Below are 16,444 nucleotides of genomic sequence, written 5' to 3'. Positions count from 1 at the left end.
ATCGTACTTCCATCAAAAGCTTTGCACATTTAAAAAAGAAACATTTTAAAATTTACTAAATACCGCGACAATAACAATAATTTTCTAAAACATTACCTAATTATTAAAATGATATGTATTCGATCTTACAATTAAATGTAACGAGAAATATTTATTTATACAATTAGAAAGACGTAACATAAAGCGAAAAATATCAAAAAATATCAACCAGATTGTAAATTACACATAAACGAATCTAAACATTTACAAGATATCCTAAATGTGGCTCTACATTCGTTAAAACTCTTTAGAACACAAGAATACTCTACTTCAAATTAAAGCTTCTTTCTTTACCATTTCAATACATTATACCCTTTTACGCGTCTCTGAACAAAGGAAAATATCTAAGTGATACTAACTACTTACTTAGAGGTAACATAGCAACTTTAAAATGCATAACTCTTACCGGCGACTCCCTCTGCCCGACAAAAAAAATAATTTCAGCTAATGCGTTCTTCCAGATTATGTTCTACATCTATGCCTTTCATGGAGATCCGTGGAGTCGTTCTGGTGATACTTTCCAACATCCATCCGTCTAAACATTGGCATCATATAATATATATAATATTAGTAAGATATTCAGACTTGAAATTTTCATATACGTCCTCAGAACATTTGCGATTTTTATTTCCGTTAATAAGATAAAATGCGCTTAGAAGATTTGCAATTTTATCCATTATATAACTAAATTATTAGTAGTTAAATTGCCTTAATTTATAATACGGATAAAAAAGGGTTTGACAGACAGACAGACGGTCAGCAAACTGATTCTATTAGGGTTCCGTTTTTTCCATTCGAGGTACGAAACCCTAAAAATTAACATTTTGAATTTAAATATCAAAGAATAATAAATATTCACTTTCCTCAGCTAAACTTTAGTATTATGAATATTAAGAAAACATAGTTAAATAATATATAAAGTTGCTATGTTACCTTTATGTAAATCTAACAGTGCAATCACATACTATGACATAGTTACCTAACAGAAAGGCGTTTTCTAACAGCTTCTACTTATAGCAAACTACATTACTATGTTATGTTAACTACACATATAGAAAGACACCACATATAAAGAAATATAAGCACCCTAGATAAAATATAAGACACAAAATTAGAACTTAATAATAAACAAGTAACAAAAAAATCTCAAATACATTTAAGTAATTTCTTCTACTAAATAGTAGTTGTCTAAGATCTAATAGATTTAGAAAGATCTTAAGACTGATTTAGTCATATGTTAAAATAATGTGTCACCGACAAATTATGAATATCGCCTGTTTAAAATTTGACATGGTTAAGTAAAAATACTTATAAAATTATGCAAGAGTGACAATTTGAAAGTACATTCTGACGTGAATTAATTTATTCGTTAAAAAAAAATATAGGGCAAACGAGCAGCGGGAATACCGAGGTGTTGGAGGAGGTGGAATTGTGGGTTTCTAAGACCAAAATGCTAATTTACAACATATTCTTATCTCTGTTTTGTCAAAGATGACAGACAGGGATGACGATATCTTTGAAGACATTTTGGTCTTAGAAACTTACTAATAATCAGATTATAAAATAACGAAGTGTAAAGTCGGTGACATACAACATTTAAAGCACAATATCATCAAGGTCTACATAAAACATATATCTAACAGTGTAAAGGCATAGTTACAAAAAACCCAGCCTTTAAGAACCTACAAGCACCAGTTCTATAGAAAATAAAAAAGAAGTACACTTATCTATGATATGTTTAGTTAAAACATCAGTCTTCATACTACTACTAGATTCAGTCCTAAACTATAGAATTTATATTCATAAGATAAGGACATTTGATAAAATAATATACGACAAAAAGCTTTGATACAATATACACATTTCTAGAAAAATATTTCTCAATCGCATCCACAAGTTTATTAAAATTATATGTCACAGCTTTGATATGTTTCGTTATATTTACATATATATATTTTTTATATATCATAATGTATTGTGCGACTAAAGCAAGTGCGTTGTGCATTTTCAATATATCTAATATATTAACAATAAATTCATTTTTGCCCAAAATAGATGTATTCATTTTTAAAGGAACGATATTTTTGTTATTAATTAATTTGGAAAATAAATTAATAATATTTAAAAATATTATAGTTATAATATTCATAGTTTGTTTAAAATTTTGAATTAATATAAGAATTGTAATAAACATATACATATAAGTTTGAGGTTTGATTATTATAGTTGAGGAGGTGGGAGGTGTTGGATACACCACGTCAACTTCAGCGATCTTGAAGATGGAAAGCAGAAGATGGGATGAGATGTCTTCGTGTTGAGAATTTATTCGTGATTTCACGATCTTCAATACATCGATACAGGCCTCCTGAAATTATTATTTTTTTAAATTAATTATCATACTACCCTTTTCCATTGTAGGTCAGCACAGTTCTATAAGAGATGGTCAAATGCGAGGCTCGAATGGTTAACCCACCCTCTTTAGGTTACGAAGTTACGTGGTTTAAATATTTAAACCATCCCCTCTACCCACGTGATATCACGAGTATTTATTTTGTGAACGATGATATAAATCTTAGTAGTCTTATCTTCATCATCAGCTCACTACACATCCCCACCGAGTGACTCGGAGCCTACACTAAGTTGGTCTTATCTTACTAATATTATAAATGCGAATGTTTGGATGGTTGGGAGGGATGAATGTTTGTTTGAAGGTATATCCAAAACAGCTGAACGGATCTCGATGAAATTCGTTATATTTATGAACAATATATGTTTTCTTTAGTAGCGTCGTGGGTGACAGCTAGTTAATCTATAATGTTTATGTTTAAGTATATGATATGTTACTTTTTCCTTGTCAAGTAGATCTTCACCAGCCTCCTTGAGTGTCTCCTGCTGTCGTGGTGGAACACTAGCTGATATGATCACGTTCTCATTGCTGATGTTGAACAGAGTCAGTGTGCAGTTGCTCTGGAATACCAAATTAATTTATGTAATCACAAAAAAACTTAATTATATTAATTGTTAAAATAAAATGATTTGTATTTCAACAGTCTTGAATATAACATCATACTATAATAATATTATAAAATATTTGGATGGATGGATCACAGTTAGAAGGTATATCCAGAACGAATGTATGGATTGCTGAGATTTGACATAGATGTAGAACATAGTCTAGAAGAACTCATAGGCTACTAATTAAGTTTTTTTTTTCTTTGAATTCGCGTAGACGGAGTTGCGGTTGACAGCTAGTAATATACATTCGTCATCATACTTATCATATCGATAAATGTATGGATGTTTGTTGTATGGAAATTGATGCTTCAACGGAGAATATAGTCTTAAAAACACATAGGCTATTTACTGAGTTTTAGACAACAAGTTTTAATAATAGTAATATAATAATAATTGTTACTGACGTCCTCTGGATGTACGTAGTGCAGATAATGCTGCAGCAGACGCACCGCGTCCTCCGCGCCGAGGCCGGTGTGAGGTCGCAGCAACGCCTCGTCTACCGCGCTGAAGCCCAGCAGCAGGTACACGCCTTCAGGCAGCTTGTAATCTCCTGGAATGTACACAATACTCAAGTTAAAAAACATCTATAAAAATAAAGTTGTAGTGTATGTATGTAATATCGAGAAAAAAATACTATCTCGAAGATGTATTTGCCTTGTTGAATGAAAAAAACATTTTTAAAATTCTCGTCTGCCTGTCTTTATGTTTCGAAAGGCCGATTTTCACATGACTTGAACGCGGAAGTCGCGGGCAAAAGCAAGTACTTACTAATATTATAAATATGAAAGTAACTCTTCCTGTCTAGTAGTATAAATGTTTTTATTTCTTGGTGAGTAAAGTCGCACGGGATGTGGAAGAAGGGAGCTGTGCAGCGGGCAGACGCAAAAAAGTTACTGAAGCCCATAAATGACCACGTTGTCGCTTGTTTTAACACCGCTTCAGCACAGGTTGAATAACAGCGCCCTCTATCGACATACCAGGATTAGGTCTCATGCAGATAAAAGATCCGGAATAGCAGTAGCAGCGTCCTCTATAGGCCTGGTAGGCAGGCGCGGCGTGCGAGTAGTGCGCGAGGCGGGAGGAGCACGGCGCACGTGGCACGCACGCCACCTTGCACGATACTTGCAGTGATGTCTCGCACACGCATAGATCCGTGCACTCCGCTAGCTCAGCTGATCTGTATAGCTGGAAGGACAGAAATTAGTTACATTAGGATTGTAGTTATTTAAAAAATATAATTGCGCCTGTCGTAATTAAATAGCAATATTGCATAAAAATTTAATGTACAAAAAGTGGCAGGAGTTACATGTTATAAGTAATTTTCCGAATAAAACACAAAAATCTTAATTCAATAAAAATAAGAGAAGTTTTTTGATGATTTTGTTTTTAACTGTCTTTTTTATTCTATTTTTATTCAATGATGTATGCTTTAATGAAACTTACCCTCCTCGTTTCTCCCATCTTGATGTATTGAGCTTGATCATCGCTCTCCGGTTTCTTAACGATACAATACTTGGTTGGTTCAAGAGTTGTGGTAGGTTTGGGTGTGGTAGTCGTTGTAGTTGTTGTTGTGGTCGTAGTAGTGGTGGTTGTAGTCGCCACTGTTGTTGTTTCGGTGGTAGTTTCTACTATCGGCTCCGATATCTGTCCGACTTCATTAGGTACAGCGGTCTGCTCTGTCATTGTTGTCATGGGGCTCAGGACTTCACGGTTTTCCTGTGAATTAAAAAAGAAAAATTACTTTCTTGGTAGGAAGACAACTCTAAATGTAACAGGATTAAGATTTTTTCATACTCTTATTTATCTACTAGCTGTCGTCCGTGACTCCGAGCGAATTAAAAAATACTTAATTAGCAACCTTAGTGTCCTTCCAGTATTGCCGCTCTGGAGTTACTTTCAAACGAACAACCATCTTAACATTCGCACTTATAATATTAGTAAGATTGTATCAAGCATCTACTTATCAAAGTTTGATTGTCAAATTATTCTATTTTATCAAATAAATTGGTCAAACAAATGAAATTAATAAAGTGTCAGAGGCCTAAAGGTTGAGAATACGGATTTCCGATCACGGGGTCGAGAGTTCGAATCCATTTGACTATTGTCGTATACCATGTCCTAGCACAGACCAAGAGCTTAGTTGGATTGGTACTACAAATATTAGTAAATTTCCTTAAATCTGCTAATATATTATTTAAAAAAAACATGTATATTTATGGATAGTACAAAATATTTACCTGTGAACGTTCTAGCGCGTGCTGCGTGGTGTGCCTGTGGTGGTGCGTGGTGCGGTGTACTGCGGGCGCGGGCGGCACCGTCATGTAGCGGATGCCGTTGTCGAAGGGCGTGGTGGTTAATAGCGAGCCGTACGTCTTCACGTGGTAGTCATGTTGAGATTCAACTGGAATGTTAATATGTTAAAAATAAGATAAATTATATAAAGATATATATCCGAAAGACAGATTGTATTCTCTGAGGCATTTATATGATTTCATTTGTTTAAAAAAATACACTATTTCTTTATGAGTCATCAAATAAACATAAAAATACCTGTACTATCGCTTCGATATTCATATCAAACATGTATTTTAAGAAAGACTTTATTAATTTTAGTAGCATTATTTTCAAAGTCAGCGCTTGACTACATTCCCACCTGATGTTAAGCGGTAATTTGGTATATAAGCTGCCGTTGCTCTTAAAAAATATTTTGATTGAATCTTGAATTTAATCTTTTTTGGAATTAAACAGCAAGCATAAATTTTTTGGTTATTCTCTTACCAACGCAAGGGTTTAACCAGAGCAGCCTCTGCCAGCCAAGACAGTCATACAGCTGAGCGAAGTCAGTACCGCGACAGGCGCAGGCAGCGCGCAACTGCGTGCCCAATACAGCGACCACTGCAGCTCGGCATGCGCCCGGTGAGCCCGCACAACCCTGGGTTACTGCGTCAACCGCGCACCATTGCTCGTAGTTCTCCAGACGGATCCTAGCATCACAATTATAAAGTTTGTAGAAGAAATCATTTTGGTAAGGGTATAGAATAACAATGAATAAATTATCACTTTACTTTTGTTGTGGAATGGTACGCACAAAGAAAAAAGTAAAATGAAGGAGTCGCGGGCGACAGCTAGTAATATATACTTTTTATTCAGAAAAAATAACGGACCAAACGTAAATCTCGAGACGAAATGGCGCAGTACCGACGCTTTTTTGTACGGGGAATCAGGAAAATAAGTCAAATTATTTAAAGGGGTCAAAAACATTTATATATTGATTTGTTACAATTTAGGAAGGAAAACATTTAATGTACACGTGTGATGTATCGCAAAACGGGGAAATTATTCATGAGTGTAACATATCTTGAACGAGAGGGCATGCAAATACCGACGTTCCAACATTTATCGGCATATCGATTAAACGGGGCGAAAATGTACGCGAAATCTCGGCTGGAATTATTCAGCGTTCATTTAGCCGAGATCGGAACACGGCGTTACGACGACGGCCTCGGAAATATCTCGTATAACTAGGAACACCATAATTAGGATATTTTTGGGATCTTGTTATAAAAAAATAAAAATGATTTAAGGGTAGTTTATTAAGTGTATTATACTTTTTATTATAATTCTTATTCATTCAATTAAAAAAATTGGAGACATGGTTAAGATATTTTATTTGAATCATTATTAATTTTTGTAATATACTAAGGTTGGAAGAAAATACAAGAAGGTTTCACTTTTATAAATTCTGATGATCTAGATAACAAATCAAAAATTGTTTTGGTTCAAATTAAAACTCATCTTAACGGTATTGAGGTACTTTGCAACATATTTTATAAGAATATTGCGAAAATTTATATAAAAACATGGACCCCCTAATTTAGAGTCATGTAAAATCCATCGCGAAAGCATTCGAGCGGAGACTTGTTCGCTGGCTCCACAATAGATTGCTTGTATATTTTAAAATAACATAATATACATATCAGAATAAGGCTTTTCGGCTTATTCTGATATGCATTCTATGCACGATTTGTTACTGAAAATAACATATAAGAATTGAGACCCTCCCTAAAAATGTTTATAACTATACTATCATTGCTCATAAAGGGATACAATAATTGTTGAGAGAAGTCGTTCAGGAAAATTTTCCGGAAGGATTTTAACGAATTCTAGTTTGCACGAACGTTAAGGGAAGCTATAATTGGGGGTGCAAGAGGGGGAGGGGATGAGCTATAATAATTAATTAGGGGACCCGGCGGCGGTCCCTGCAAATTGTCGTTTCCCGCTGTCAAAATATTTGACTAAGTTACTTGGATCATTAGCGAGGAAACATCATTATCGTTGGCAAATTTCGATTTAAGACATGATTGAAGAAAAGTTAATCGTTAACGTTAAAAATCATTGTTCACTTTGAAAGTTTACTTTTAAAGTTCTTTTTTTTAATATTCATAATATAGCTAAGTAGTAACTTGCTTTGTTTTTTTATAAAGAGTATGTCATTCATCACGGTTTCGTGTGAAACAAAATTACATACAAGTTTATTTATCTATAGATGAAAACTTACTATAAATCAGTTTAATTTTTCATTTATGGCATTCAAACAGAGTCATTTACATTATAGATATTTAAAAAAGTTTTCTATAACTATTACTTATTTTTCGTAGTACTAAAATTGAATACTAGTTTCTAGTTACATGGTTTACAATTTGAACACAATTAGTTCGTCTGTTTCTCCACACACGTTGCCTTCTACCACAATGGTCTGTGTTGTTTCCGGACACCTTTACGTCCGGACTGATCCGTTTTCACGCCACAAACACCCTGTACTAATTACCTGGACTCAATTATTGTTGTGTCAAAATTGTAGCACTAGCTACGTACGTATTAGATTATTTTAACATGCTTTAGTTAATTCTGCGTACTAATGTATACATTTAGATCTGATTAGTAAGGATAAGTTTAAGACAATTGATAAGTCATATCTTATCTCTACAATATACTCCTCGGTAGGAAGATCAGATAAACAGTAATACCCTTTAGTTTTATGAATTAGCTGTCGCCTGCGACTCCATCCGCGCGGAATTAAAAACCTAAATAGTAGCCTATGTGATCTTCCAAATAATGTTTTATATGTATGCCTAATTTCATCGAGATTCAATCAGCCGTTCTGGAGATACCTTCAAACATCCATCTATATAAACGTTAGCATTTATAATATTAATAAGATATGATTTATTAGTAAAATCTAATTGTAGATAATTTTATTTTTGATCTGCTTTTTATGTCGTATAAGATGTATGAATGTACTAGTAGGAATAAGGACACACTATGTTTTAAGCATGGTAAGAAGAGTAGGTCGGGGTAGTTCGTTAATTAGCCACGTAGTTTCGTTGCCGAGCGTCGTGTTTGAGTTGTCGTGCTAACTGATTGACCCTAGTTTCCCCAGCATCTCTCTGTTTGGATTTACTGCCATTTATACAATCGTTTAATAGATTTGCACAAATTAAATCTATCAGGAATCGTGTTCTCGGTGTTTCTATAGTCAAATAAAATAGAATAATTATTGGTTTAAATTTCTTAAAGTTTAGACTAATGTCTAGACGTATACTTTACAACAAATAAGAGGTTTAGTTAGTACTTAATATTCCCTTTGATAAGCACTAACTTAGTATGTGTCGTACATACTCTTAGATTACTTAAGAGAAATCTGAGAGCTAAAGGTTAAGTTGTTTTCTAAATTCTATCTTCACCTAACTTTGAAGAAGACTTAAATATATTATACATAGCAATGATATAAAAATATTTTTGAAAACATATAAGCAACGATTTCTGAATGCAGTATTGAAATAATTTAAATGTGTTTGTATTTAAATTTAATTTACTTTAGAACTGAATTGTATAGTACATAATTAATTCATTCTATCGACTGAGATTGAAAAATTTGTGACTGAAAAGCAATCACGTAATGGTCGAGCGACGCATTTCCATTATGTGTACAGTGAAAGATTTCAAAGTTACAAGCAAGTATTTTCATTACTTGATTATTTGAATTTAGGTATGTTGCCACATGTTAAAAAAAACATAATAACATGTTATTCTTCTATTAAAACGTTTTAATCTAAAGATACATATCTACTTAGGAATTAAATTAGCAATAATTAGGTCTTAAACAACTATCCACAGTTCTTTGACGATATGTGCACATTTCCTCACGATGTTTTTCTTCTCCTTAAATTTTTTTTATAGATAAAAGTGAAAACGTGTAGTCTGAGACAAAAAAAATACTAAAAATACGTGTTTTTAGCTTAGTTTGTTAGGCCTCAAACTATTCCAACAAAACTGTTTCAGTGTACGACATATTGTTCTCTTCACGAAATGTCAAGTATTCTCTTGTACAGTACTGAGTCTTTGTGCTTTTGTGATAAGAATAAATATATGATGTGGGGTACATGCAGTTTGTTTTATAGTGACCTCTTCTGCTTTTGTACGGTTGCGCTAATGACGAACAAACACACCAATCGACCGTGACCTGATGCTTCGAGTTGACATCTTTCCCGATATAAAATTCGAAAAATATTCTGTCATTCCTTTTTTCGTTGAACAATATTTTTATCTAAGGCCGGTTTGTGTGTTTCAGTAACCTAGCGGAGAAGTGCAACCAAGAGGAATATTTTTAAAATTTCGTGACGTTTAACACGAGTAAATTTCATATTGCAATGGCAAGTATTACACGATAAAAAGTCTCCATAGGGAACATCTAAACATGTATCGAATTAAATTGTTGAAACTTTCGTGAGATATTATGATAAACTTATATAAAAACGGCTAAACACTCCTGTACATTAGTCCGGTGTTGGCACCAACTAGTTTCGAGCCCATCGGGGGCCCTTCATCGGGGTGAGTGGGACTGGTATTATTTCGCGGACCCGGCCCGTCACTCGAGTAACTCGTAACTAGTCGGTGCCGCCACCGATCGAATATACGTGAGTGTTAAGCCGTTTTTATATAAGTGTTATATTACTACCACAAATTTAAAAGGCAGTAGTAATATTTGTTTCAATGTCCTGCAGCCTAGGTCTAACATTATTTGATAAATAAGGTAACCTTCGATTCATATTCTTTCCTGAAATATCACAGTAAGTACCTGCATTCTGGATCTTCCCTGCAGTTGTGTGCCAGGGTGTGGCAAGCGGGGAGAGGGGAGCCGACAGGGGGCCGTTGCGCGCAAGATGGGTGAAGACGTTCCTGCGCGTTCATGCAAGAATCCTCCCTGTTGTCAGTTTTCCTGCAATTATTAAAATAAATATGATATTTTAAAAAATATGACATATGGTCTTGGGCTTTAAGCATTTTAAAGTATATCCCACGCTTAAATAAGACTTTCATTGTTATTATAAGATTATAGTTTTTGATATACGTTACTTGAGTTTCATAAAGACGTCATGTCCAAACAAAACAAAACAAGACAAAGAAACTTCAAAAGGGTTTTTTTTAATCCCATCCTAATAACTTTCACTTCAACAATTGAATTTCGACTTGAGAAGTTACATCAAAATGTGTATCATTGTTCAGACTTTTAGTTGTTTTAAAATATACCTGAAAGTCCAAGAACAAATTATCTAAGTTGACAATCGATCGGAAAAATATAAAAATTGCTAATTTTTAATATAAATATTTAAACCACTAACTTGCAAAGACAGAAGGCAATCTCAGTATTCCAAGCAACACCGGGCTTGCGGTAGAATCCTCGCAGAGCTGTCATACATCCTTCCCTATCGCAATCAGTGGAGTGGCACTTCTGCAGCACAGGAGTTAGTGACGCAACGCATTCGCTATCCTTGATACACGTGTCCAAGGCGACGTGACATGTTGATTGAAGAGCCACCTTCTCATCACCTGATTTACCGTTCTCTTTCCCAATTCTCTCTGTTGGTGGTTGTTTAGTGTTAGTTATGTCTGTGTTTATGTATTGTGTTGGACGTTACACCAATTGATATTGTGTAGATTTTTAAATATTTTAGAACATACTGTACAGTATTCGTTATTTAAATTACAATTTATAAATTGTTAAATTCATTTTTATTATTTAAATAGGACGGAGTGTGTTAAAAACAAATAATTGTTTTGTTATTGATCATAACGAAACTAAATATGTATACGATAAATAAATATTATATTCATAAAATAAACATATAAATAAAATAAAATTTTAATAAATATACGAAAATAAACAACCAAAAAAGATATATTAGTTTTTAAAGGTGTTAAAATTTCAAAATACAAGAAATAACGCTCATGCCAAGACAATATCATTTACAAAGTGTGATACAAAACTGGTATATTGTGTAATAAGATACAGGATGATTTTTATGATTTTAATTAATATAAAATATGTACCAATCTGAAAAAATAAGCATGTTAATTATACTCATGCTGATGAATATAAATTCACTTCATTGTGATGTGGTTACGAAGTAAATCGAAGCTTAGGGGTGTTCAGATATCATTTAATGAAAAACTTTAGAACACGTCTAGAAATGATTATAAAAATATATAATACTTACCGTATAATATATTCAATTAAACAATTCCTTTATATCTATATTTTAATTCTATCCAATAAATGAAGGATGATTTCTTATACCTTTAGCGAAAATAGCAAAGCTTCGCGGAGATTTATGTGTTTAAGCTCCTTTTACTAAATCGCTTCTTTAAAACTAATACCTCTACAATCTTACGATGGATATTAGGATAAAGCTGTTTTAAAAGGGTACACTAAAGCACTATCCTTTCTATCATTTTTTATCTACTCTAAGCCTCAATTTAGTGATCTTTTACTAGGAAATAACTAGAACGTCTTCGGTTAGATAACTACTTTCTATCTTCGGATGTCTTGGGGGCATCTAATGATTGTTCCGGGGGTTAAAGGTATGGAAATGAGCTCTCATCACGTTGATCTAAATGGAAATTGAATTGAAATTATCGCCCTTATTCGATTGTTCTAGAACTGTACAAATTTAAAGCTTGAAATGAGTGTTTACGATATCTATGGTTAGTTGTAATGTCTGTAATTAGTGTTTTTTTTTAATAATGGAAATGTACTTAAAATTTAAAAATATTTTCTATAGATTTTTTTCAATGTTTTGGATTTAAGAGACGACCATTATTGTATAGATGTTCCAAATGTTTTAATACGTACGGTTGTCATCAATGTATCCGGGGCCGTAGACAGTCTTGGTAGCATAGAGAGGGTCCTCACTCCCCCCCGGCTCGTGATTCCAGCGGTGACTATGATGTCCATGTGGATGGTAGTGGGGACTCGCGTATCGATGGACGTGTGTCATAATTTTATCCGGTGTTATAAGGTTCCCGTCTTGAGTAATGGACATACCGCCGATCCATGACGTCACGCGGGTCGCATTCCGATTAGCGTGCCAACCGTCGGACATCAGCTTTACTGCAATAGCACCCATCGTATCGTCTTAACCTCAGAGCCGGCGACCGAGCCATAGCGCGACGGGACTCCGGATTATAGCAGAAGTGCGTACGCGCAGGATCGGTATAACATCGAATCAAATTTATCCTAATTAAGATATTAAAAATAATGACAATCTAGACAATAAATCGGCAAAATAAAGACATTTAATCTGGCAAAAATATAAAGTATTCGACAATGTTTTAAGAAAACTGTACACCGTATCGGTGGTAATATTAGCAAAGCCGTCGTTTTATGGCAGTCCCGCTCGTACTATATTTAAAGCCAAGGTCTATGCCGCGCAGTAACCATAGAGATCGTAGAAGAAAATGCAGAAGGAAAACATGCACATGCTACAAAACTGAGGTGATATCATCAAACATACAGAGATAGGTACGAACATCATCTATGTATGTTTGTTGGATGTATGTATCTTGGAAAGTGGCAGAATACTAAAGCATGCGGGCATAAAGTAGGAGCGATGTTGTAGTCCTAGTTCGTGCAAAAATATATTTTTTATCGTATAAATTTTCACATAACTTTCAATATTCACCGATTCCACAGGACAGATATATTTTCTATTACCATTTATAAAACTTAAAACATTTCATTTGTAACTCCATGCCTTTTTTTTCCTAGCAGTAGATTAAATTGCTTCGATCACGGCAATTCCATCTGCGCCGACTTTATGTGTTCATAGCATGGCACGACACAAAGTTCATAGTAATGAGTAGATGGTGTTGGTGTGATAGTGTCGCTAGACGCTCCTACCTTACGAAGCGATTGCGAAGCGTGCAGGGCGAGAGCGACGTATTCCGAGAGACACACAGAGAACAGAGAAGTAGAAGACAAAGAGAAGAGAAGAGAGGGAGCGGCGGCTCACCGTGGCGGGGCGGGTGGGGGCGCGGGGAGAGGAGGGCAGCGCGCAGGAGGCTGGCGGCGGCGGCCCGCGTCAGCAGCCGGGTGCCGTTCTCGGTGAGCAGCAGGATGGTACCGTCAGGTGCGGCGTAGCGCGTCAGAGGAGGGGCCCGCGCCGGCGCCCGCGGCGGGGCCTCGAACAGAGCGCGCACCGCCGCCGGGCACTCGCCCCACGCTGCCGCTGCCCAGTGCCCACCAACCACGTTAACTCTAGCCCCCAACTACCGAGCCGCTACCGTTATACCACCAGACTCCACCCTTAACCGATCCACATCCACTAATCCCCCAACTCACTTGCAATCGGTTAAGAGTGGCTTACGAAGTGTTAGGTAGTATGTTAGAACAACGCTCGCCGCCCCATCGACTATGCTCTAACAGTCCAGGGTCATTACCGAAGGCCGAAGGTGTCGGAAGCCAAGAGTTGAGGTAACTGCGGGCATTTTGTAAGGTGTGTGAGGTCAGGAGTACACTAAAAAGAAGCTTAGTGTCCGGTGAAACATAATAAACAGCCTTGTGTGGTAAAGTAGTGATCTAAGTAAATCCTAAGGCCTAGGCATCTAAATCGGTGTTCAAATAAATAGGCACCAATAAGGAAAAATAAAAAATAAATAAAGTCACAAATAAAATAACTAATTTAACACGTTGACGACTATTGGAATCGAGTCTAGTACTCCATAGAAGCGTTTCTTACTGTAGTGTCATTGTTTTTTGTTATTGTACTGTACATAAACATTTAAATTTTAACATATATCTTTAAAATTTACATTTTATTTATTTTTAAAAATTTTAAATGATAATTATATTATTTAAAAAAGAAAGTGTTTTGTGGTGGTGTTGCACAGGGTACAAAATTGGACACGTTGTGTTCCTTATGTATAGAATTATAATTGTACATGTGTTCTTAGTTTTAAAGTGGTTGGCCATTTAACATTTAAAGCTATACTATATCATTTCAGTACACTAGTGACTGCGGGTTTTGAGTAAGAATATATTATATTAAAATAAGTCGAGCAATTTAACAACACAAGTTAATCATGTCTACTAAATGTATTTTGGATACTATTTCACTGCATATATTTTGTATTTTTAAAGCAAAAAAAAATCATCATTAAACGCCATAATGATAAAGACCAGACGTTCCAGATGTTTTCCTCATTCCCAAGTAACAAGTGAATAGAAAATACTGGGGAAATTCCGTGTCAAAGAAAAAGGGATGTAGAAAAGAAAAATCATCAAAAGGTTTACTTCTGTAGTACGCCCTCAAAGTGCCCCCAAATACAAAGGAATTGTAGACTGAATGGATTTCCGTTCTTTTGTTTCTTTATCGTATCGATGCGTTCTTGACTTTCAAATATTCGATTGAGGTACGCGGTAGGTCATAAGAATACTCGTAAACTAAATAAAAAATTATTGAAAATATATTTACAGCTTTCGTACACTATTCCAAAATATTTCCACTGCAGTAAAAGGTATACAGAAATATATCATCTCTTTCCTACTCTTTGAAAAAACACGAGATAACAATCTGTTTTTCTAGGTCAGCAGTGGAAACTCACACATATCTTTCCGACAAAGTATTGGCCCGCGTACTTATGAACTTGGTTAATACGTTGACGAAAGTTTTCGTCCCTTTGTCACAATTTATAAATATTTTTCACGGATTCTGGAGTAACTTCTTGTTTGATATTTATTCAACTCAATAATAAGTTTGTTTTGTTTAGAAGCATCTAAATAAGAGAACAAAATTGAAGAAATACATCGATATCAAACTGAGAGACTGTATTCTGGCTGGCTGAATTTAAACCAAAGAGGTAGCAAGAATGAAAAACATAAAACAATTAAAATTAAAAAATTGGATTCCAAATTTAAATTGAAATAATCCGCGTACAACTCTTATAACTCGGGAATCGCATTGTCCGGATAATGCCCGAGCTCTTCATATTAAAACGAGTCCATTTAAAATGACTTAAATGAATTCAAACAGAGGCATTGGGAATTCATGTGAGTTAAGTCCGAGCGGACGCAGCGCCGGACAAAGGGAATCATTTTGCGTGCAAGTGAATTTCGTTATGTGCGAATGTTAGAGGAATTGGGGCGAGCTAGAAACGAAAACAATAGCTTCGTTTGTTCTGTACCTATTCACGCAACTATGTAGCACAACTTGGCACACCTTTGCGCAGTTTTATTCAAAAAAATACATTCTTCTGAGTAAATTATATGTATATGTAGCTGAATTATATTTAATTTCTTTTAAATCTAATTCGTACTATTTAATCTTGATCAATATCCTGATAATTCTATAATATATAATAAGAAGATTTCCAAACATTTTATTTTGTAGAATATTTTGGAAATATTTTGAGTTCAATGAACCCATTGGTGCTACTTTATATTTTACCATCTTCAACCTTTGCTGGGTCTTCCGTGAACCCCAAGGGACATTTTGACAATTACTAATATAGTCCAAAAGTATACGCCGTCAAGGATATCTGACCCGTTGAGCATACGTCAATTATGATAGCTCACCAGCGCCCTTCTGATAATAACAAAAAAGTGTAGCAAGTTACTTTTTGTAATGTAGCCGTTATGTCACGTTTTTTATGCAGGTTTTACATATATTCTGTCAGAACTTACAGCGACAGCAGCGCCTCTCATAGGGCAAGATATTTTTGTTTGACTATAAATACAATAGAATGTTCATTTGTCAAACAATTGAGTAACGTAGTATGTAATATATAATTACCAATAATTGAAATTAACTAAATTTTCGTATCCATTACATACAATTTAAATGCCAGTTTAACTTGTTAATTAAGTTTTGGTGGAACTCCAGCTTAAATAATTAATTAGTTTCACAAGCCTTGAGCTATGAATATGGAGGCAAGTGAAGTTTACTTGGCTCCGAATAATATTCAAATAACGGCTTTTAAAGTGATTACTTCCTAAGTTAAGAGAAGAATTCATCTATAGGAGTGAAAGGGATAGCAAGAGAAACTGTTTTCC

At 34.8% G+C, this 16,444-nt stretch overlaps 1 protein-coding gene across 1 annotated transcript in view; it reads right to left on the bottom strand.

Moving 5' to 3' along the window:
* Window positions 1-1,300: 1,300 nt before the first annotated feature.
* Gfrl (Glial cell line-derived neurotrophic family receptor-like) overlaps window positions 1,301-16,444 on the bottom strand; it is a 111,870-nt gene continuing 96,726 nt past the window's right edge. The window contains exons 6-16 of the mRNA XM_013319218.1: window positions 12,248-12,505; window positions 10,737-10,974; window positions 10,193-10,333; window positions 5,833-6,038; window positions 5,292-5,455; window positions 4,498-4,770; window positions 4,032-4,239; window positions 3,459-3,604; window positions 2,884-3,006; window positions 2,238-2,404; window positions 1,301-1,313 (exon numbers count right to left, since the gene is read on the bottom strand). Of these exons, the coding sequence (XP_013174672.1) occupies window positions 1,301-1,313; window positions 2,238-2,404; window positions 2,884-3,006; window positions 3,459-3,604; window positions 4,032-4,239; window positions 4,498-4,770; window positions 5,292-5,455; window positions 5,833-6,038; window positions 10,193-10,333; window positions 10,737-10,974; window positions 12,248-12,505 (1,937 nt within the window). The remainder of the gene's footprint in view (window positions 1,314-2,237; window positions 2,405-2,883; window positions 3,007-3,458; window positions 3,605-4,031; window positions 4,240-4,497; window positions 4,771-5,291; window positions 5,456-5,832; window positions 6,039-10,192; window positions 10,334-10,736; window positions 10,975-12,247; window positions 12,506-16,444) is intronic.

This window comes from Papilio xuthus, unplaced genomic scaffold (assembly GCF_000836235.2).
Source record: "Papilio xuthus unplaced genomic scaffold, Pxut_1.1 DF826159.1, whole genome shotgun sequence".
Classification (NCBI taxonomy): domain Eukaryota; kingdom Metazoa; phylum Arthropoda; class Insecta; order Lepidoptera; family Papilionidae; genus Papilio; species Papilio xuthus.
Note: the sequence above shows the minus strand (reverse complement) of the source record. Positions and strands in the feature narration are given on the sequence as shown.